This window comes from Erinaceus europaeus, chromosome 1 (genome assembly GCF_950295315.1).
Source record: "Erinaceus europaeus chromosome 1, mEriEur2.1, whole genome shotgun sequence".
In the NCBI taxonomy this organism is placed as follows: Eukaryota; Metazoa; Chordata; class Mammalia; order Eulipotyphla; family Erinaceidae; genus Erinaceus; species Erinaceus europaeus.
The window spans coordinates 110,350,082-110,372,877 of NC_080162.1; the positions used below are offsets into that span (position 1 = coordinate 110,350,082).

At 47.2% G+C, this 22,796-nt stretch overlaps 1 protein-coding gene and 1 pseudogene across 3 annotated transcripts in view; one reads left to right on the forward strand and one right to left on the reverse strand.

The window, feature by feature from the left end:
* The window catches only part of TXNRD2 (thioredoxin reductase 2), an 83,877-nt gene that overhangs the window by 33,223 nt on the left and 27,858 nt on the right, over positions 1–22,796 (forward strand). For all 3 annotated transcript variants that reach the window (XM_016192873.2, XM_007533926.3, XM_060193499.1), the window contains exons 8-10: positions 2,686–2,756; positions 20,693–20,712; positions 21,406–21,497. In XM_016192873.2, coding sequence (XP_016048359.1) covers positions 2,686–2,756; positions 20,693–20,712; positions 21,406–21,497 — 183 coding nt within the window. The remainder of the gene's footprint in view (positions 1–2,685; positions 2,757–20,692; positions 20,713–21,405; positions 21,498–22,796) is intronic.
* On the reverse strand, positions 17,750–20,681 carry LOC103123282 (NADH dehydrogenase [ubiquinone] 1 beta subcomplex subunit 5, mitochondrial-like; annotated as a pseudogene).

The window sequence follows — 22,796 nt, forward strand, 5'->3', positions numbered from 1 at the left end:
GCGGCTTATTCAGCACCCTGATTTTCACCTTAATGCTGTTTTCTCTGTAAGTGGTAGACAGAAAGGACACAGAGGAAAATGTACACCTGCTGTCCCTGGGGGCCGCAAGCTCTCACCTTTAGCAGTCAGGCCAGTGAGAGCAGTTTCTAGCTGTCACCATCTCAGAGGTAGCCCTTGGGCAGGCTGCGTGGTTCTATAGGGTGACAGAGCTGTCCCTCAAGGCAACTATAACTGGGGCAGGGCATCAATGCACTCGGCTGAGCACACACATTACCTTGTATCAATACTAGGTAGGACCCAGGTTAAACCTCTTCGCTCCCCACCTGGGGTGGCGTGGAGGGAAGTTTCACAAATGTTCACCACGTGAAGGGGCAAGACTCTCTCTCTCTCTCTCTCTCTCTCCAGAGTTATTGCTGGGATTGGTAAAGGCACTATGAATCCACAGATCCTGGCAACCATTTTTTTCCATTTTGTTGGATAGGACAGAGAGAAATTGAGAGGGAGAGAGAAATATAGACATCTGTAGACCTGCTTCAATGATCGTGAAGTGATCCCCCTGCAGGCAGGGAGCCAGGGGCTTGTACCAGGATCCTTGCGCAGGTCCTTGCACTTTGTACTATGTGTGCTTAACCCTGGGCACCTCCACCCAGTCCCTCCCTTTTGGCGTCTCTATTTCCCCCCTCCTTTCTTAATTTCCCTCTGTCCTATCAAATAAAACAAAGGTGTGTGTGTGTGTGTGTGTGTGTGTGTGTGTGTGTGTGTGTGTGTGTGTGTGTGTGTTTAATGGCCTCCAGGAGCAGTGGGTCTGTGCAGGCGCCAAGTCTCAGTGATAACCATGGTGGCAATTAAAAAAAAAAAAAAAGAAGAAGAAAGAAAAGCTGCTACAACAGACTGGAGCAAAGTAGGTGATGGTACTGACTGCTCACTCATCAGCTGGACTCACGCTGGTTCTGTTTAAAGCTTTTGAAAACTGTGGTCAGGCTCCTGGGAGCTGGGTGATCCTCCTGGTCTCTTTGACTATCTGGGCAGAGTGGCATATCTGCTCATGCCAGGTCACCCACACATGGCATTAACCTGCTAGAGCCTGGCTGGGAGGCTGCCAGAACTGGCCATGCAGGGGATGACAAGGCAGCTCTACTTGCTCTACTCTCCCTCTGTCCCCCTCGTCCCCCCCCCCACCATTCCCACTAAGACCTGCTTATGTTTTAGCCCCTTTGGTTTCCAGACCTTTTTGGTTTCCCTTGAGCAAACTCGAGAAATCCCTGACTTTATTTTTGTTGCCAGTTAGAATCATAAACTGTTTAAACTCCATTTCCGTTCTCGTAGCACATCTTACTCTGACAGGCCGTGCCTTGGGCACTTGTCTCTGTGTCTCCCCACCTGTTGAGGGCCCCCCTGTCAGACTCCCTGGGCTGCAGGCCATCTGGACAGCTCCTGGGTACAGGCCCACTTGTGCTTGCCCTTGAAGGTGCTTACCCCCATCCTGCCTGCCACCTATACCCAGGCTTTTTCTTCTCCCTCCCTCTCTAGCTCAGGTCCAAATCAAAGGGAGGTTCAATAAGGCAGGGAGGAAAGATTATTGGCTTTGTCCTAACCTCCTGGGCCTCATACAGCCAAGAAACACTCGGTGCTGGGGGCCAGGCAGTGGTGTATCTGGTTAAGCACTCACATTACAGTGCTCAAGGACGCTGATTTAAGCCCCTGCTCCTCACCTGCTGAGGGAAAGCTTCACTAGTGGTAAAGCAGGGTTGCAGGTGTCTCTCTGTCTCTTTCCCTATCTCCCCCTTCCTTCTCAATTTCTCTTTATCTCTAATAATAAATTTAAAAATTCTTTAAAAATTAATTAAAGTAAAATAAACACTCAGTGCTTTGAGTCCTGAGCAGACAGCCAGAGACAGGTTGTCCTCAGAGAGTCATAGCCTCTGTGGAGACATCACAACCACATGTGAGATGGAAGGGGTGACTCTGGTGGGTATTTTTTTTCTTTGCTAGAGGAGAAAGATAGAGAATGGGGAGTCGGGCTGTAGCGCAGTGGGTTAAGCGCAGGTGGCGCAAAGCACAAGGACCGGCATAAGGATCCCGGTTCAAACCCCGGCTCCCCACCTGCAGGGGAGTCGCTTCATAGGCGGTGAAGCAGGTCTGCAGGTGTCTATCTTTCTCTCCCCCTCTCTGTCTTCCCTTCCTCTCTCCATTTCTCTCTGTCCTATCCAACAACGACAACAACAATAATAACTACAACAATAAAACAACAAGGGCAACAAAAGGGAATAAATAAATAAATAAATAAATATATATGATAGATAGAGAATGAAAGAGACCACAATACCAATTCTTCTTTCCATGCTAAGGGGGCCAGGCTCAAACCTGAGTCATGGCAATGCAGCACACTATCCACGTGAGCTATTTTGGGGGGGAGATACCATAATTGTTATGCAAAGAGACTCTCATACGTGAGACTCCAAAGTCTCTGGTTCGATCCCCCAAAGCACCAGAAGCCAGAACTGAGCAGTACTGTAGTTAAAACAAGCAAACAAACCTACTCTCTCTCAAGTGAAGGATTTCGGCAGCCCTCTGGTTGAGTTCTGTCTGCAAAACAGGTTTTGTCTTTGAGGACTCCTCTGTGTCAGGCCAAATGCCAAATGATGTTCTTCTCATAATGGCTCCTTTATTTTTTTTCCTGGATAGATTGAAGGTGCCTTGGAATATGGAATTACAAGTGATGACATCTTCTGGCTGAAGGAATCCCCTGGAAAGACGTAAGACCTGATATGTGCCTTGATGGGAGCCATCTCTCCCCCTCTTTTATGCCACTAGGTTATAGTTACTGCTAGGGCTCAATACCTGTACAACTCTACGACTCCTGATGGCCATTTTTCTCTTTTTCTATTTTTTCTTTATTTAATTTTTTTTTTTCCAAAGCACTGCTCAGCTCTGGCTTATGGTGGTGTGGAGGAGTTGAACCTGGGACCTGGGAGCCTCAAGCATGAGAGTCTGTTTGCATAACCATTATGCTATCTCCCCCACCTTCTTTTTCTATTTTTTTAAATATTTATTTAATTTATTTATTCCCTTTTGTTGCCCTTGTTGTTTTATTGTTGTAGTTATTATTGTTGTCATTGTTGGATAGGACAGAGAGAAATGGAGAGAGGAGGGGAAGACAGAGAGGAGGAGAGAAAGATAGACACCTGCAGACCTGCTTCACCACCTGTAAAGCGATTCCCCTGCAGGTGGGGAGCCGGGGTTCGAACCGGGATCCTTATGCCGGTCTTTGTGCTTTGTGCCACCTGCGCTTAACCCGCTGCGCTACAGCCCGACTCCCTTTTTCTATTTTTTTATAGTGAGTGATGGAGGGGATGAGAGAGAGAGAAGCATAGGTATAGCCATGCTTCCCCATTCCTGAAACTTCTCCCCTTGTAGGTGGGGGTCAGGGGCATCAGCCCAGTTTCTCTCAAATGGCTAATGGCAATATGTTCTCTCTACTGGGTGCACTACCACTGCCTGGCCTCTGGGAGTTCTTTTTTTTTCTGCCTCCAGGATTATCGCTAGGGCTCTGTGCCTGCACTATGAATTCACTGCTCCTGGAGGCTATTCTTTTTCCTTTTTGTTGCCCTCGTTGCTGTTGTTATTATTATTGTTGTTACTGTTGTTGGATAGGACAGAGAAAAATGGAGAGAGGAGAGGAAGACAAAGGGGGGAGAGAAAGACAGACACCTGCAGACCTGCTTCACCACCTGTGAAATGACCCCCCTGCAGATGGGGAGCCAGGTGCTCGAACTGGGATCCTTATGTTGGCCCTTGCGCTTTGCGCCTTGTGCGCTTAACCTGCTGTGTCACCACCTGGCACCCTGGGAGTTCTTTTTTTTTTTTTTTTTTTGCTTACTATTGTAAATGCCAAAGCTATCTAGAACCCTGTGCTGATCCTAGTAGAGATGGAGTATTTTCTGGTTATCAGCAAAATCAATAAATAAAGAAAAGAAATGGGCAGGGCAATAGCTGACACTTTACCACATATGAAGACCTCAACTTCCACACAGGAGCACCACACAGTGGGGAAGCTTCTCTTCCTTTCTGTCTCATCCTTTATCTGGAAAAAAAGAATGAGTCTGATAGCAGTGGTAGCACACAGGTTCAGAGCCCCAGCAAAGCACTGGCAAGGAAGAAAGAAAGGCAAAGAAAGCCTGGTGCTTGTGTTGTGTCCCTTGGCAGGGCTGTTGACAACTTGATAACAAGTCAGAATGTCACAATGGGCAATAGGCAATGGGCAGTCCAGTGTTTAGAGCAATGGGTTTTAACTGGGTTCCCAGGATTGGGGTAGGGGCAGCATTAAGCAAGGAAAAGCAGTGTCAGGTTGTCAGGAAGCCCCCTCTGGCCCTCCTTGGGCCTCTGTCATATGCCCCTATTTTTATCTGGTTTTACCTCGAGCTTCCTTGAAATCTCACAAAAACTCCAACAGCCTCAAAGCACAGCATATTTGTAGAATAAATACTGTGACATGAGTTGTTTATAGTCCCTGAACAGGTGGGGGAAAATGTATTAAGTGCATTTGCTGTGTCCACAGGGCTGGCTATTATGGGGAGAGGGTGTGTGTCCCTGATGTACACAATTCCTGCTGGTGGGGATGCTGGGCAGACCTTATGCTTTGCAAGTACTAGAAAGACCACTAGAGAGCAGCAGAGGCTTGGTCATTAGCAGTGTTGGGCTGACTGGGGACAAACAAGAAAATAGGGTGGAAAATATGCCAAAAGAGGTGGAGGGGCATGCTTGCATTGTGTGTGTGTGTGTGTGTGTGTGTGTGTGTGTGTGTGTGTGTGTGTGTGTTTCTTTTGGGTCTTAGAGATAACTTACAAGGCACAGTACATGCAGTGCTATTCACAGACCCAGATTTGAACCCTGGCACCACATGGCAGGTGACTTTGACAATGGACAAAACCCTAGTACTATGATGTCTCTTTCTGTATTTGAATGAAGAAGTGTGGTGATGAAGGGTGGGCTAAATAGCATAATGGTTTTGCAAAGATAATCTCATGCCTGAGGCTCCAGAGTCCCAGATTCAGACCCCCATACCTCCACAAGCCAGAGCTGAGCAGTGCTCTGGTAAAAAAAAAAAAAAAAAAAAAAATAGTATTGTGAAATCATGCCTGTGTAAGGTCCCAGCTCCAAAAAAAAAAAAAAAAGGGGTTAATTTAATTTAATTTAATTTACTTCTTAGGAGAGAGACAGAGAAGCCAGAACATGGGGGGTGAAGGGTGGGTGGGCAGTGGCACACCCAGTTAAGCATTTATAGTACTAAGCACAAAGACCCATGCAAGGATCCAGGTTCAAGCCCCTGGCTCCCCACCTGCCAGGGGGACACTTTACAAATGGTGAATCAGGTCTGCAGGTCTCTCTTTCTCTTTCCCTCCCCTCTTAATTTCTGTCCTATCCAATTAAAAAAAAAAAAAAAGGCCACCAGGAGCAGTGGACATGTAGGGCTGGCACCAAGCTCCAGCAATAACCCTGGAGGCAAAACTAGCAAGCAAACAAAAACAATGACAACAAAACAGAAACCAGAGCATGCCATGTCAGAGATTAGACAGCCTCAGGATTTTAGGTCCTACTCTACCCTCTCTACCAGCTTGAGCTATCTCCACAGCCTCATGAACTGCTTTTGTTGACTGGGGTTTAGTTCTCCTGAGTGGGTGTGATATAGTTTATTTTATCTTTTTTTAATTATATTTATTTATTTTCCCTTTTGTTGCCCTTGTTGTTTTTTATTGTTATTGTTATTGATGTCATCGTTGTTAGATAGGACAGAGAGAAATAGAGAAGAGAGTAATACAGAGAGGGGGAGAGAAAGACAGAGACCTGCAGACCTGCTTCACCGCCTGTGAAGTGCCTCCCCTGCAGGTGGGGAGCCAGGGGCTCGAACTGGGATCCTTATGCTGGTCCTTGAACTTCATGCCACGTGCGCTTAGCCCGCAGTGCTACCGCACAACTCCAAGTTTATTTTATCTTTTTATTTATTTATTTATTTGCTTTTATTTAAGAAAGGATAAATTAACAAATCCATAGGGTAGGAGGGGTACAACTCCACACAATTCCCACCACCCAATCTCCATATCCCACCCCCTCCCCTGATAGCTTTCCCATTCTCTATCCCTCTGGGAGCATGGACCCAGGGTCATTGTGGGTTGCAGAAGGTGGAAGGTCTGGCTTCTGTAATTGCTTCCCCGCTGAACATGGGAGTTTATTTTATCTTTAAACCACTCACAAGCATCTCAGCAGTTTCTCCTTCTCTTTGTTATAAAACGCAGCAATGAAAACCCTTGGCTTGCACTTTATGTAACGCCAGAAGTGCTTCTTCAATGTATACACTGAGGTGTGAGTGGGGGGAGTGTTTCCTATAAGCAGAAACCCAGACACAGGGGTAGATGTCCTTTACACCTTCATGCATTTTGCTGCTATGCTCTTCCGGTTGGCTGCACACTGTTATACGCACACTTCTGCCCTCTTTCCCCTCCTCCTAACTGAAGTCCCGCTTCCTGGCAAGGAATAAAATGAACCTTCTACTCCTTTCCCAGATTGTTGCTCATCTCTTGACTTAGTGACAGTTTCTCATGCAGAAGTTTACAGTTTTTTTTTTTAAACTTTTTAAAATATTTATTTATTCCATTTTGTTGCCCTTCTTTTTTAAATATTTATTTATTTATTTATTTTCCTTTTTGTTGCCCTTGATGTTTTTTTATTGTTGCTGTAGTTATCATTGTTGATGTCATCGTTGTTGGAAAGGACAGAGAGAAATGGAGAGAGGAAAGGAAAACAAAGAGGGGGAAAGATAGACACCTGCAGACCTGCTTCACCACCTGTGAAGAGACTCCCCTGCAGGTGGGGAGCTGGGGGCTCTAATCGGGATACTCACGCTGGCCCCTGCAATTTGTGCCACCTGCGCCCAACCCGCTGCTCTACCAGCCGACTCCTGCCCTTCTTGTTTTATTGTTGCTTTTATTGATGTCATTGTTGTTGGGTAGGACAGAGAGAAATGGAGAGAGGAGGGGAAGACAGAGGGAGAGAGAAAGATAGACACCTGCAGACCTGCTTCACCGCCTGTGAAGTGACTCCCTTGCAGGTGGGGAGCCAGGGGCTGGAACAGGGATCCTTAAGCCTGTCCTTGCGCTTTGCACCACGTGTGCTTAACCCTGCTGCACTACCGCCTGACTCCCAGAAGTTTACAGTTTTTTTTTTTTTAGTTTTTTAATTTATTTTCCCTTTTGTTGCCCTTGGTGTTTTTTTTTAATTGTTGTTGTAGTTATTATTATTGTTGTTGTTGGATAGGACAGAGAGAAATGGAGAGAGGAGGGGAAGACAGAGAAGGGGTGAGGAAGATAGACACCTGCAGACCTGCTTCACCACCTGTGAAACGACTCCCCTGCAGGTGGGGAGCCAGGGGTTTGAACCGGGATCCTTACGCCAGTCCCAGTCCTTGCGCTTCGCTGCGCCACCACCTGACTCCCTGAAGTTTATAGTTTTAATGTTGCTCCATTCATCATTTTCCCTTCACACTGTAATTTCTGTGTAATCTGTTCTTTTTTTTTTTTTTTGCCTCCAGGGTTATTGCTGGGGCTCAGTGCCTGCTCCACTGCTCCTGGAGGCCATTTTTTCCCCTTTTGTTGCCCTTGTTGTAGCCTCGTTGTGGTTATTATTGTTATTTTTGATGTCATTCGTTGTTGGATAGGACAGAGAGAAATGGAGAGAGGAGGGGAAGAAAGAGAGGGGGAGAGAAAAACACCTGCAGACCTGCTTCACCGCCTGTGAATCTCCTCCCCTACAGGTGGGGAGCCGGGGACTCCAACCGGGATCCCTGAGCCGGCCTTTAAGCTTTGTGCCACCTGCACATAACCCGCAGCACTACCGCTGACCTCCCGTAATCTGTTCTTTTATCTTTATCTGCTTTGGTGTAATACTCCAATTCCATTTCAGGTTCGTCTTGTGTTTTCTTTTCTAATCTTGTTTTTCAACTTCGGCCTGAGAATGAGATCATCCCGTATTCATCCTTCTGTTTCTGACTTATTTCATTCAACATGATTTTTTCAAGGTCCATCCAAGATTGGCTGAAAACGGTGAAGTCACCATTTTTAACAGCTGAGTAGTATTCCATTGTGTATATATACCACAACTTGCTCAGCCACTCATCTGTTGTTGGACACCTGGGTTGCTTCCAGCTTTTGGCTATTACAATATCTGATATGGGAGATCACATAATAAGTCTACAAAAGACTTTTGTGCCTGAGGCTCTGAAGTCCCAGGTTCAGTTCCCTGCACCACAATAAGCCAGAACTGAGCAGGGTTCTGGTGAAAAAAAAGAACAAAAAGAAAAGAAAAGTGGGGTGGGGGAGGCAGGAAGGGACTATCACAGTGGTTATGGAAAACAGACTTTCATGCCTGAGGCACTAGAAGTTCCAGGTTCAATCCTGGGTGCCACCATGAGCCTGAGCTGAGCAGAGCTATATATGTATGTATTTTCCATTTTATACTAAGTGAAATGTAATATTTCTTTGTTAGCTTTTCTTTTTTAAAATATTCTTTTAATTTATTTATTCATGAGAAAGATAGGAGGAGAGAGAGAAAGAACCAGATATCACTGTGGTACATGTGCTGCCAGGGATTGAACTCTGGACCTCATGGTTAAGAATCCAATGCTTTGGGAGTCGGGCTGTAGTGCAGCGGGTTAAGCACAGGTGGTGTGAAGCACAAGGACTAGGGTAAGGATCCCGGTTCGAGCCCCCGGCTCCCCAGCTGCAGGGGAGGAGCTTCACAGGTGGTGAAGCAGGTCTGCAGGTGTCTGTCTTTCTCTACCCCTCTCTGTCTTCCCCTCCTCTCTCCATTTCTCTCAGTCCTATCCAACAACAACAATAATAATTACAACAATAAAACAACAAGGGCAACAAAAGGGAATAAATAAATAAAAATAAAGCTTAAAAAAAAAAAGAATCCAATGCTTTATCTACTGCACCATCTCCCAGACCACTCTTTTGTTTTTTCTTTACTGGGGGACTAAGGCTTTATAGTCAACAGTACTTGGTCCATGTGTAACATTTCTCAGTTTTCCACATAACACTCTAATCCCCCACCTTGGTCCTCCTCTGCCATCATGTTCCAGGACCTGAACCCTCCACCCCCACAGCCCCACCCCAGAGTCCTTTACTTTGGTGCCACACACCATTGCTTTTCTTGTAATCAGTCATCTTTTCACATCTTTATTGGCCACTGAGCGTGTCTGAGCGCAGAAGTACCTGTGTGCATGTGGCTTGTCAGCTGGATCCTTTACCCCCATTTAGCTGATTTTTCTTTCTTGTCTTATCTTTTTCTGATCTCCCAGCTGGTTTTTGTATTAGGACTGTGAGCCTATGTCATTTATATTACAGATTTTCTCAGCTTGTCATTTGTCTTTTAACCTGCCTGATGTACAAATGGTTCTTGTGTGTGTGCACGCGTGTGAGGTAATTGAGATCTCTTTATACACCGAGTGCCTTTTAGATTTATGGAATGTTCAGAATAATCTACACTGGCCCCATCCCCTCCCCCCTCCCCAATTGTTTTTTTGGAGATGAGGGGAAAAAAAAAAAGAGTTCTTGAGTTTTCCTGTAGCATTTCCACAGGTGGCTTTCCCTGTGTCTGTTTACAGTTCATCTGCGGTGAGATTCAGCAAGACTGGGCTGCTGGGGTCCCTGGGTCAGGCTGCTCAAGTGGAGTGGCCAGTTCTTGTCCTCATTTGAGTCCCAGGCTTGCTCTGGCTTTGCTTTTGCCTTTGCCTTTTGCAAGCCACTGACTTCATCTTCTGACCTATTTTTTAAAATTTCTTTATTGGGAAATTAATGTTTTACATGCGACAGTAAATACAATAGTTTGTACATGCATAACATTTCCCAGTTTTCCGTTTAACAATGCAACCCCCACTAGGTCCTCTGTCATCTTTCTTGGACTTGTATTCTCCCCACCCACCCATCCCAGAGTCTTTTGGTGCATCTTCTGACCTGTTTTAGCTCATCTTGGGTTGATTTCTGTTCTTGAAGCGCACACTCTTTACCAGCCTTCTACTTGTTTGTTTTACTAGAGCACTAGATGCTAAACTCTGACATACAGTGGTACTGGGGTTTGAACCAAGTCTTCTGACTGAGAGCAGCTTTCTGACCCTGTGCTTAGAGCTGCCTAAAGTGTGTAGTCAGGGAGGCTGGCCAGCTTCTTAGGCCGTGTTCTGGTCTGCTGAGTTTGGCCCAGCCTCGAAGGCCAGTGTGTTCTGAATCCTGGCCTTGTGTCAAATGAGTTCCTGTGTGTTTTGTTTTGTAAAGATTTCGTTTATATATCTATTTGCCAAAGAGACAGAGAGAGACAGACGGGGCCAGGTCATGGCACACCTGGTTGAGCACACACATTACAATCTTCAGGGATCTGGGTTCAAGCTCCAGGTTCCCACCTGCAGCAGGAGGAAGCTTCACAAGTGATGAAACAGTTTTGCAAGTGTCTTTCTGCCTCTCTCCCTCTTAATCTCCCCCACCCTTCTCAATTACTCTCTGTATTTCTCAAACATAAATAAATATTTAAAAAGAAAGAAAGAGGGAGTCGGGCTGTAGCGCAGCGGGTTAAGCACAGGTGGCGCAAAGCACAAGGACCGGCATAAGGATCCCAGTTCGAACCCCGGCTCCCCACCTGCAGGGGAGTCGCTTCACAGGCGGTGAAGCAGGTCTGCAGGTGTCTATCTTTCTCTCCTCCTCTCTGTCTTCCCCTCCTCTCTCCATTTCTCTCTGTCCTATCCAACAACAACGACAATAATAACTACAACAATAAAACAACAAAGGCAACAAAAGGGAATAAATAAATAAAGTAAATATAAAAAAAAGAAAGAAAGAAAGAGAGACAGACAGATAGACTGCAGTTTCCCACCAGCCCATGTGGCGCTGGAAATTGAACCTGGGACCAACTGCATGCAAGTCTTGTGCTCTGCAACTGCATTATTGCCCCAGCTGCTGATTACCCTTTGATTCGCTCTTTTCTTTCTTTTAAAAATTTTTTTATTATCTTTATTTATTGGATAGAGACAGCCAGAAATCAAGAGGGAGGGGAATGATAGAGAAGCAGGCAGAGAGACAGAGAGACACCTGCAGCACTGTTTCACCACTTGCAAAGCTTTCCTTCTGCAAGTGGGGACCAGGGGCTTGAACCTGGGTCCTTGCACATTGTAACATGTGCACCCAACCAGGTGTGCCACCACCCAGCCCCTGATTTTCTCTTTTCTTCATTCCATTATGAAAATGTAGCCAGGCCTCTAGGAAGGAGCTGAATTCTGGTGCTACTACTCTCTCTACCTGCTGCCTCCAGGCCAGGAGTGTGGAAAGACCAACCTGGGCCAGAGCTGTCACCTCTCAGGCTGGGGAGGGAGACACCAGCAATGTGGGCATGGATGGCACTCAGCGAGGTGGTCTGAGGGTGCTGGCTGGCCGCCCCTCTGTGTCCATGGGTTGAGGGCCTCAGCTCTCTTGTCTGGGAAGATATGGCTCCAGATATTTTGCTCCAGGAAAGAAATGCAGTGTTTATTTTCTTCAGAAAAATAACATGGAGGAGCCTCTTTTTTTCTTTCTTTCTAGAACTTTTGCGTTTTTTAGAAGGAATCTAGGTATGTTATTGTATAAGGGGGGTGGGGGGGGAGAGAAAGTGTTTGCAGTGTATCAGTCACCCGTTTCGTTCTGAGCATGATTTATGTGAGGAAATGGTTTTTTAAAAAATTAAGCTGGAGATATATCCCTGCACGATGCTTCTGTGAAAATGTGCCTTTTGTCCGGTGCTGTTAATGCAAGTTGTAACAGTGTGATATGGGAGTCAGTGTTTACATGTTACATTCCTCTGCTGCAGTCAAAATAAGCCCGGAGGGTCTACAGTAGCATTTCTGTATTTTATCAGCTTGGGCTGGGGCTGAGGGGGAGGCCTCTGCTCACACTTGGAGGGGCTGTTTCTGCCAGATTTATTTGCCTTATAAATATTCCCTGTGTTTATTTTAACTCGCCTTTAAAATGGAACTGAAATTAATATGGACCCCAGGGCTGCCCCCTGGCCTCCCAGTGCCTCCTGCAGTCAGGCAGTGTCGCTTCTTCTGGCCCCATCCAGGAGGCCTGGTTCCTGGTGGAGGGTCCCTGAGGTGCCTGGACCCTAGCTCTGATGGGTGCTGGCCCCCTGGCTGCTCCCCAGGCTTTGGTTGGGGCCAGGGACGGACACAGCCAGTCCAGCCCTAGGTTCCCAGTGGGCTCTGCGGCATGCGTGGGGCTCCCCTTTCCTGTTAATGAAGAAGACATAGATGGCAGCGAGGACCTCCTTTCAGGATGTGTCTATAGGGGATACTGTGGCCAGTAGTTTCTGGTCAGCCAAGTGAAGCCCACAGTAGGGCGCAGAGCCCTTCAGGCCTCTTGTGGTCCTGCCATGCCACCTTTGCCACCAAGAGTCATCAAGGTTGTTGGGCCACAGAGGTGTCCCAGCATCATGGACATAGGGCGAGGACCTTCCCACTTCCTTTCTCCCTCACACCCTGGCCTGGGGAGCCCAGGTCCAGACAGATGGCACAAAAGAGACAATCTTGGCCTGTCTAGTTCTTGGCAGATAGAGCAGTGCACTTTGCTACATAGCTGTGTGCCTGTTCTGGAGGGTGCAGGTCAGGTGTAGAAGACTTTAGCCAAGGCAGCGTGAGCTCCCAGGCCCACAGCTAGGAGCCTCTGAGCTTTGTGTTGGACTGGGGAAGGGAGGAGGCCCAGCACTATTCAGCTTCAGTCCTGACAACAGCTCTGTGCAGAGCTTATTTGCCTCTCCCCTTATTCTTGTTTCTGCACTTCTCTGTGAATGCTTAGCACAAGCAGAAGAAGTGATGGGATTCTGGTACAAAGACAGGGTTGGGCACACCTGTTATTTGCACATGTTATCATGCTCAAGGAGCCTGATTCAAGCCTCCAGTTCCCACCTGCAGTGGGGGAAGCTTCATAAGTGGTGAGGCAGGCCTGCGGGTGTCTCTCTTTCTTCTTCTCTACCTCCCCCCTCTCAATTTCTCTTTCCTGTCAAGTAAAAAAGAAAAGAAAAGAAATGTGAAAAAAGGGGCCAGGCAGTGACCCCTGTTTAAGTGCACACATTATAGTGCACAAGGTTCTAGGCAGAAGCCCCTGGTCCCCACCTGCAGGGAGAAAGCTTCATAAGTGGTGAAGCAGGGCTGCAGGTGTCTTTCTGTCTCTCCCTCTCTATCTCCTTCTCAATTTCTCTCTGTCTCAATCCAATAATAAATAAATTAAAATATTTTTTTTAAATGTGAAATAAATGACCACTGGGAATGGTGGACTCCTTTGCAGGCACCGAGCCCCAGTGATAGCCCTGGTAGCAGTAAAAACAAAAACAAAGACAGGTTCCCCCAGGCAGGTATCAGAGGACACTGTGCAAAGGACAGTTCAGAGAGTGATGGACACTTCATGAGCAGCCCAGTGGAGACAAAGTGGCTAAGAAGGGCTGCACCAGCTGCCCAGAAGGAAGGTGAAGGGGAAGGAGGTGCATTCATTCCTTGTAGCACCTGTGAGGCAGACCCATCTACACTGAGGCAGGCAAGCTCTACCTCTTTTACCTGGAGAGCCATCTGCTTCCAATTCTTCTTGACCTAGGCAGCCTGGCAAAGGAGTTGGGCCTGGCTCTAATAAGGAATCTAGGTCACTCTACTCCAGACCCCTTCAGCTCTTGGCCCAGCTGGCCAGTCTTCCTGCTTGGGGCTCCAGCTCCATGCCTGGAGGCCAGTTCTTTAAAGAGCTGTGTTCTGAGATGGCAGCCTGGGTGCTGGCTTCAATGCCATCACCTTTCCTGATGGGAAAGGACCTTTGAGTATAAGGCCAGAGATGCTAAGGCCAGCTCTTACGGCTGGAACTAGGAGACAACTGAGTTGCCACTTCCAGGTGACAAGTAGGATGCTGCTGGCTACTCAGTGACCCCTGCTTTGCCCCCTTGGGTGTCTATAGTGCCAGCCACTTGCCAGCACAGGCCTGTGTCCACTGTCCTAAAGGCTTGTCCACTGTTCTGCTGCTGTTCCAGTAGCCCAAGCCTCTGTCCTCAGTCTAGGCTGCTGGGAAGCAGGGAGAGTGTTTTTATAACTTGGGCCAATTGAATGCTGCCTGTCAGAGTTGATCATGGACTGGGCATTTGGTTGACTCTTGCTATTAAACTAAGAAGTCGGGAGTCGGGCTGTAGTACAGCGGGCTAAGCGCAGGTGGCGCAAAGCACAAGGACCGGCATAAGGATCCCGGTTCAAACCCCGGCTCCCCACCTGCAGGGGCGTCGCTTCACAGGCGGTGAAGCAGGTCTGCAGGTGTCTATCTTTCTCTCCTCCTCTCTGTCTTCCCCTCCCTCTCTCCATTTCTCTCCTATCCAACAACAACAACAATAATAGCTACAACAATAAAACAACAAGGGCAACAAAAGGGAAAAAATAAATAAAATAAATATAAAAAAAAGTTTAAATAAATAAATAAACTAAGAAGTCAGTCAGGTAGTGCCATCTCTCTCTCCTCTCTTCCCTTCTCTCTCTCTCTCTCTCTCTCTCTCTCTCACACACACACACACACACACACACACACACACACACACACTGTAACTACAGAAGGGAAACACACGCATTTTAGCTTGTGAAGGATTATAACCATATATTTAGGAAAACTTACCATCCCTGTATTTTCTAATTTTCTGTTTCACCTCCATATTCACTTAGACAGTAGCCTTGGATCCAGTGAAAGGGAGGGCAAGTGGTCTTCTGCCAAGGACTTGGTACAGCTCTGCTGATGGCCTCCCAGGTTTGAGTCCCTGTGAGTGAGAAGACCAGGGCTCAGGTTCAGGGCTAAGGAAGATACCTCCCCAGGGTGGCATCAGTGCCAGGGCAACTATCCTGCACCAGCACAGAAAGGCTTCTGCCAAGCAGAGATGGTGGGCCCAGTATCAGGCCCCTGAGGGCTACTGTGAAGCTGGCATGTCCCAGGCAAGCCTGGAGCCAGCCTCCATCAGGCAATCTGCTATGGGGCCCTGCTCCCTGTTCTGCCTCCCTGGACTGCCACACGCGGCAGCCTGCTTGGCATTTCCTGCACCGGCGGGACTGCCAAGGGGCCAGGTGCCCACCATAAGGCCCTCACATTGTGTGGGTGTTCCCCTTAGGGAGCGGATCAGGGGCCTTCAGACTCGAGAGGCAGGTGGAGAGCTCTTTAAGCCCGGGCTCTGTGGGCCTGAATTAAGACTTTTGTTTCTGCTTCCTCCCCCCACTCAAATTTTGAACAAGAAAGTCTGCCCTGTGATTAGGCTAATCCCACAATAGTTACACCTTCAAATACAGTGTTTGCACACTGGAAGGCACAGACACATGTAATATTGAGTGAGCTCCAAGGATGTAGGGCCGACTTCTGGCCTGAACCAGTGCTTTTGTCCCTAGAATGTTCTTTGTTGTTGTTGTTATTATTATTGTTATTATTATTACTGCCTCCAGGGTTATCACTAGAGCTTGGTGCCAGCATTACAAATCCAGTGCTCCTGGCCACCCCCCCCCCATTTATTGGACAGGACAGAGAGAAATTGAGAAGGGAGAGGGAGATAGAGAGGGAGAGAGAAAGACACCTGCAGACCTGCTTCACCACCTATGAAGAAACTTCCCTGCAGGTGGGGAGCCAGGGGCTGGAACTGGGATCCTTGCACAGGTCCTTATGCTTAGTTGGGTGCACCACCACCCAGCCCTTGTAATTTATTATATTTTTAAAGTTTCTTTTTTAAATATTACATATCAGAAAGAGAATTGCACAGGAGACAGCAAGACAGGACAGAGCACCACTCTAGTGCATGTAATTCTGAAGATTGAACTGGGAGCCCCAGGTGAGCAAGTCTGATATGCTACCTACCAGTTGAGTTACTTCCCTGACTGCTGTTTATCTATGTATTACCACCAGAGTTATTGCCGGGGCTCAGTGCCTGTAGACGTCCACTATTCTTAGTGGCCATTTGGAAAAAATAAATAAGACAGAGAGAGAGAGAGAAAGAGAGAGAGAGGGAAAGGGAGAGAAGGGCAGAGGTAGATAGTATAATGGTTATTAATGGTTATGCAAAAAGACTCTCATGCCTGAGTCTCCAGGGTCCCAAGTTTAATCCCCAGCAGTGTTCTGGTAAAGTAAATAAATAAATAAGTGGATAGAGGAAGAGAGACCCCCTGTTGCATTGTTTTGCTGCTCATGAAACTTCACCCCTGCATGTATGAATCATGGCCATCGAACACGGTAATGTGTGTTCTGTTAGGTGTGCAATCACCCAGCACCAGCATCCGATGTTTATTTGTTAAAGAAAGAGAAAGAGAACTAAGGCATCATAGGTGGTGCTAGGAATCAAACTTGAGATCTCATGCTTGCATGCTCTCCCCACTGGATACCTCCCAGTTCACTCTAGGCTTTTATTTATTTATTTATTTTTCCCCATTGTGGAAACAGGGAGCCAAGGATTCTGCATTTGGCATGGATGTTTTACCCAACATAGCACTTGCATTTAATACAAGGTTTTAAAGCAGCTCAATTCTAGTTATTTACATCTTAAATGACATGTAGTTTCGTATCTTTTTAAAGCTTTATTAATTAATAAGAAAGACAAAAGGGAAAGAGATCCATTACACTATCTTCTGTAACTGTAATTCAATATTTATTTATTTTTATTTACCAGAGCATCGCTCAACTCTGGCTTATGGTGGTGTGGCGGATTAAACCTGGGACTTTAGAGCTCCAGGTGTGAAAGTCTTTTGCATAGTCATTATGCTGTATCTCCTACATATTAAAAAAAAGATTTCTGATGCTATTAATTAATGGAATAAAGAGGGAGTGAGAAGATCAGAGCATCACTCTGACACAGATGGTACTGGGGATCAAACTTGGGACCTCATGCTTGAGACTCACAGCTCTTTATTCACTTTGCCACCTCTTGGATTGCACATACTTGATTGCCAGAAAAGTTATGATGTATTTTTGCAGAGAAAAATGTACCACGAGGGCATGGGTAGATAGCATAGTGGTTATGCAAAGAAACTCTCATGCCTGAGGCTCCAGAGTCCCAGGTTCAATTCGTAAACCAGAGCTGAGCAGTGCTCTGGTTAAAAAAAAAAAAAAATGCACCAAGGCTTTTCTGGTGATCCAGTGTTTTCATATCTTAAAGAAAGGCTTATGCTCCTCACCATTGGAGATGAAATTTTTTTTTTTTGCCTCCAGAGTTACTGCTGGGGCTCAGTGCCTGCACCATAAATCCACTGCTCCTAGAGGCGATTACCTCCCACCTTTGTTGCCCTTGTTGTTGTAGCCTTGTGGTTATTATTGCTATTGTTGATATTGTTCATTGTTGTATAGGACAGAGAGAAATCGAGAGAGGAGGGAAAGACAGAGAGGGGGAAAGAAAGATAGACACCTGCGGACCTGCTTCACCTCCTGTGCAGCGATTCCCCCCAGGTGGGGAGCTGGGGCTCCAACAGGGATCCTTATGCCGGTCCCTGTGCTTTGTGCCACGTGTGCTTAACCCACTGCACTACCACCCGACCCCCTGGAGTTGAAATTTTATTTATCCTGTAAAGCAAAAATATAGACTATATATATATATATTTTTTTAATTTATTTATTTGCCCTTTTGTTGCCCTCGTTGACAGACTATATTTATTAACTTATATTTCCCTATAGAGAATACACTTTGGAGAAGCCAATGCTTAATGGACAGGAGAAGCTTTTGAAGAATTATCATCAAGTCCTTTATCAATGTTTGGATACTGGTACCAAGGACCGTTGCCTCTCTTGCACATTAATTTTCACAGTTACATCTCCTTGAACTGTAATTCAGCCTTTTCGGGTTCAATCTGAAGGGCAGCTATTGTTTTTTCCTAATTCTTCTTAGGAGAATCATAGAAAGTATGGGCAATCCATCTGGATATAGGATGCTTGAAATATTCTCAGAAATATCCTTCTGGAATTTAACTCAGTCTGGAAAATAACTCAGTCTCCCCAATGAATATATTCACCAGAGTTATACCAATTGCTACTGGAATCCCAGTCAACAATATGTAGAATCTCATTAAATACATATAAAACAAACAAACAAAAACACTCCCATCATAGTATCCAGAAGGTTTGATGATAAACAGCTTTTTCCCACTGTGTTGAATGGAATTAGTGGTCTTTGGGGAGCCACAGTGAGGAATCCCCCAAATCCAAGTCAAGAGTGGAGGTGGCAATTAGTTAACTCAGCCTGGGTAACTGAAATCTGCTGCAATGAACTCATGGCCGCCACGGCTAGTATGGGCAACAGGAAGAAGGAAGGAGGGGAAAGGGAGCTGAGAGAGCCAATTTACAGTGAGAGTGAAGGTGAAAGGTGACCATCTTGAGTGAGGGCAAAACAGCTTATGCTTTTTGCCATATACAATGAGTCCAGAGCAAGTTGAAAAAAATGTCCCTATATAGACATACATGTTACACACATGTATATAGACATATGTGGAAATACATGTATACCTAGTGTCTGGTTTAGTCAAAATTGTGACTTTGGCTGGGCCTCCAGCTGTTTCCTGCACTCATGGTTGGCCATGGATGGGGTCTGGCACTCTCTCATATGCTGAGCCCTGGCCACTCAGCCCAACAGTGATCCAGCACCATTCTGCCCAGATTTTGAGAGGAGACCACGTGCTAGTTGCTTCCTGTAGGGAATCTGCAGAAGTATTCCAGGGGATACGAGGCTTTTTGAAATGGAATTATATCATTAGTACCTGCCAGGATTAGTGCTGACATCGAGCTTATCCATCCTTACATCACCTCCTCTTGTTCAAAGGCTGAAGAGGTGATCTGACAAGCCCACCCACATGTTGCTGCCTGGGCTAAGAGTTTGAACACTGTGCTGGCTCTGAGCACATGTGTGTGCAAGTATGTGCTCTCACGTATGTGTCTGTGTGCATGATGTGAGTGAGTATGGATGCATGCACTAAGAATGTGGAATTGAATAGCAGGAGAGGTTTTATACTACAAGGGCAAAAAAAAAAGAGCTATTTATGAGATTGAGAATGAAATTGAGAGTGGCTATTATCAGCTCTAGCATATGGTGGTGCTAGGGGTGAGGCTGGAGCCTCAGGTATGCAAGTGCCGTACTCTAATGCTGAGATATCTCACAGGTACCTAAGGATGTATGTGTGTGTGTGTGTGTGTGTGTGTGTGTGTGTATGTGTGTATTTTATTGCCTCTGGAGTTATCATTAGGGCCCTATACTGGTGTGTTTTCATTGCTCCCAGTGGACTTTTTTTCTCCTCTTTTTTTCTTTTTGATTGTTTGTTTGTTTTAAATGAGAGAGATATAGTGAGAAAGATACAGAGAGACAGAGCACTGTTCAACTCTGGCTTATGGTGGTGCTGGGGGATTGAACCTGAGACTTTGGAGCCTCAGGTATTGAAACTCTCTTTGTATAGCCATTATGCTATCTACTCCCTCCCACTCCCCTATTTCTTTTCTTTCCTTTCTTAAATTTGATTTTATTTCTTTTATTTTTATTTATTTATTTTAATTTATAAATATTTATTTATTCCCTTTTGTTGCCCTTGTTGTTTTATTATAGTTATTATTGTTGTTGTTATTGATGATGTCATTGTTGGATAGGACAGAGAGAAATGGAGAGAGGAAGGGAAGACAGAGAGGGGAAGAGAAAGATAGACACCTGTAGACCTGCTTCACCACCTGTGAAGTGACTCCCCTGTAGGGGGGGAGTGGGGTGCTCAAACAGGGATCCTTACACTGGTCCTTGAGCTTTGAGCCACCTGTACCTAACCCGCTGCTGTCCGACTCCCTGATTTTATATTTTTTAATAGAGGATATAAAATAGAACCTGGATCCTTGCACATGATAAAGTGTGCACTCTACTTAGTGAGTCACCTCTTTGCTTCCAAGGATGGATTTTCTTTTTCATTTTGCCACCAGAGTTGTCACTGACGCTCCATGCCTCTACTACTGCTCCTGGTGGCCATTTTTTTTTAGAGAGTGAGAGACAGATAAATAAAGAGACAGAGATAAGGAGAGACACCTCCTGCACTGGCCTCCTGCTCATGAAGCTTCCCCCTGTAGGTGAGGCCCCAGAGCTTGTGCATTGTAAAGTGTGCACTCTACTAGATGAGACATCCCCCAGACCTGAGGACAAATATTTTCAATGGATCCTAGCATCCAGAGTCTCCTCTGGCCTCAGAAGCATTGCATGTCCTGTCCCTGGCCTGTGTGTGGTGGGGCTGCATAGGACAGTGTGGTCTGTGCCCCCCCCCCATTGCAGGAGGTCAGCAGGACCCCATGACAGCAATGACCAAGGTTAGAAGGAAAAACCTTGTGCTGCTTGACTTTCTCAGCACATTTGTGGAGCCCTTGTTGGTTCCACTCCCAGAGCTTTCAGGGGACAAGTGCAATGTTGTCACTGGCCACTCGTGTCCTTCACCACCAGGCAATTTCCTGCCTCAGTCACATTGTTTGCTGGGAAGTGGGCTTTGTACCTGGCGACAGCCTGTTTGAACAGTCCCCCTTAGCTGCCTCATCAACATTGAGTGACACATCAGCTGGTGGCCCCAGTAGGGACAGCTGCTTGTGCACTGGGCGGGCGTCACCTATGCTCTCCCTGTTCATCTCTCTCACAGGTTGGTGGTCGGGGCCAGCTGTATCCTTTGCCAGTGTGCAGACAGACTGCTGGCTTCTCCCAGTCCTGAGAGCCCAATCAGCGGACTCCCTCCCCCGCTCCACTGCCCGGAAGTCGGCACTTACAGGGCTGCCATGGGGGTGACGGGCTGGGGGATGGGGTGGTGCTCAGGGGACAGCATGGGGCTGACCACATGAATGAGGCAGCCATGAGGCCCTCTGGCCTCCCTGGAGAGCAGCCCCATGCCAGGTCCACTTCTTCAGAGTAGGCAGTGAAACTGGAGGGGGCGGAGGTAGCAGGGGTTGTCACGGGAAGAACTCTAGAGGCCCTGGGGTCAGGAGAGAGGCCCTGGAGGGAAGATGAAAGCACCGGACCACTAGCTGAGACCACAGGTCGAAAGGCGGCTGGCTGGTGTCTTTCACGGAGGGGAATGCCTGTTTCCGCTGCCGCAGGGCCTCTTCCAGGAACAGGACAGACAGATGCTCCATACTGGGGGTGGGGGCAAAGGCCACCTGGCCTGGGGGAGCTGAAAGGAACCCCCATCTCATTCTGGACATGCATACAAGAGATGGGGGTATATAGTGGTGGTGGGGCTCCTCCTGGGCTCACTGGTGGGCGGGGGGGGGGGGCGTGGGCATTTTGGTGTGGCAGCATGGCCAGGTCCTGGGATCCCACCACTTGGCTCCATTAGTGCTCCTTAGCCTTCTGTGATAGATGTGGCCTTGGAGTGTGCCGGCTTCCTCACTGGGATCGGGTTGGACACCACTGTCATGATGCGCAGCATTCCCCTCAGAGGCTTCGATCAGGTAATGCCTGGATGGATGGCCCCAGCCCCTGCCCTGAGTCTCTGCTCCCCTGAGTTGGGGGCTGCCCAGATGGGTACAGGTGTGGGCTTGGGAGGGAGGCCTATTTTTTAGAAACCAACTCTTGGCTTGAATGAGAAGGTCATTCCTGAAACATGAAGCACCTAGCAGAGTGTGGACATGAGGGCAGGTGTGTAGCATGTACAAAAGCTCCTGGGCACTAGCCTACCATGTTAAGCACACACATAGTACAAAGAGCAAGGACCTGTGCAAGGATCCCCGTTCAAGCCTCCTGCTCCCCACCTGCAGGGAGGGAAGCTTTACAAGCACTGAAGCAGAGCTGCAGGTGTCTCTCTGTCTTTTTTTCTCCCTTCCTCTATCTCCCCTTCCTCTTTCAATTTCTCTGTTTGATCCAATTAAAAAAAATGGGAAAAATGGCCTCCTGGAGCAGTGGATTCATAGTGCAGGCACTGAGCCCCAGCCCCTGAAGGCAAAAAAACAAAACAAAACAAAACTCCCACTATGGGCCCAGAGATAGTGCACATGTTGCTATGAGTGAGGACCTAGGTTTGAGCGCCCAGCCACCACACTGGAATACCTCATAAAGGAGAATTTTGGTGAGCAATGCTTTGGTGTCTCTCCTTCTTTCTGTGTCTCTCTCTTCCTCTCCACCATCCTATTTTTTTAAAAAAAATCATCTGGGTTCAGTGGAAATGTGCAGGCAACAAGCCCCAGTGGTGGTCCAAACCAGTTCCCACTGGACCAGAGGGATGCCCATGGGCACAATGACCACACTCCTTGCAGGTGGTTCCCAAGCAAGTGGCAGGCACTCTGTTCCCAGCCTCCCTTGCGGAGACTCTCTGGAGTTCTAGGTGGGTGGCATTTCACCAAGGGTTACTCCAAGTGGGGGATAGGTGGCAGCTGGTAAGGCCCCAGCAGGGCACCCAGGTGTCTAGTGGGTGGTTCCCTTGGAGCACCTGCACAGCCTTGGGCCTGGCCAGCTTCAGTCCTTGAAGAGGCTGCAGGCTTAGCCCCCAGTGTGCCTCTGGGCAGGACACCCCAATCTGCTCTCAGGACCTGGACACCCACACCGATAGTTGAACCTTCCTCTGATGAGTGCACAAATGTGAGGCCAGGTGGTAGCACTCCTGGCTGAGTGCACATGTTACTGTGTGCAAGGATTTGAGCCCCCAGTACCCACCTCCAGGGGAAAGCTTTGTGAGTGGCGAAGCAGTGCTACAGTTTTCTCTGTCTTTCTATCTCCCCCTTCTTCAATTTCTGGCTGTCTCTATCCAATAAATA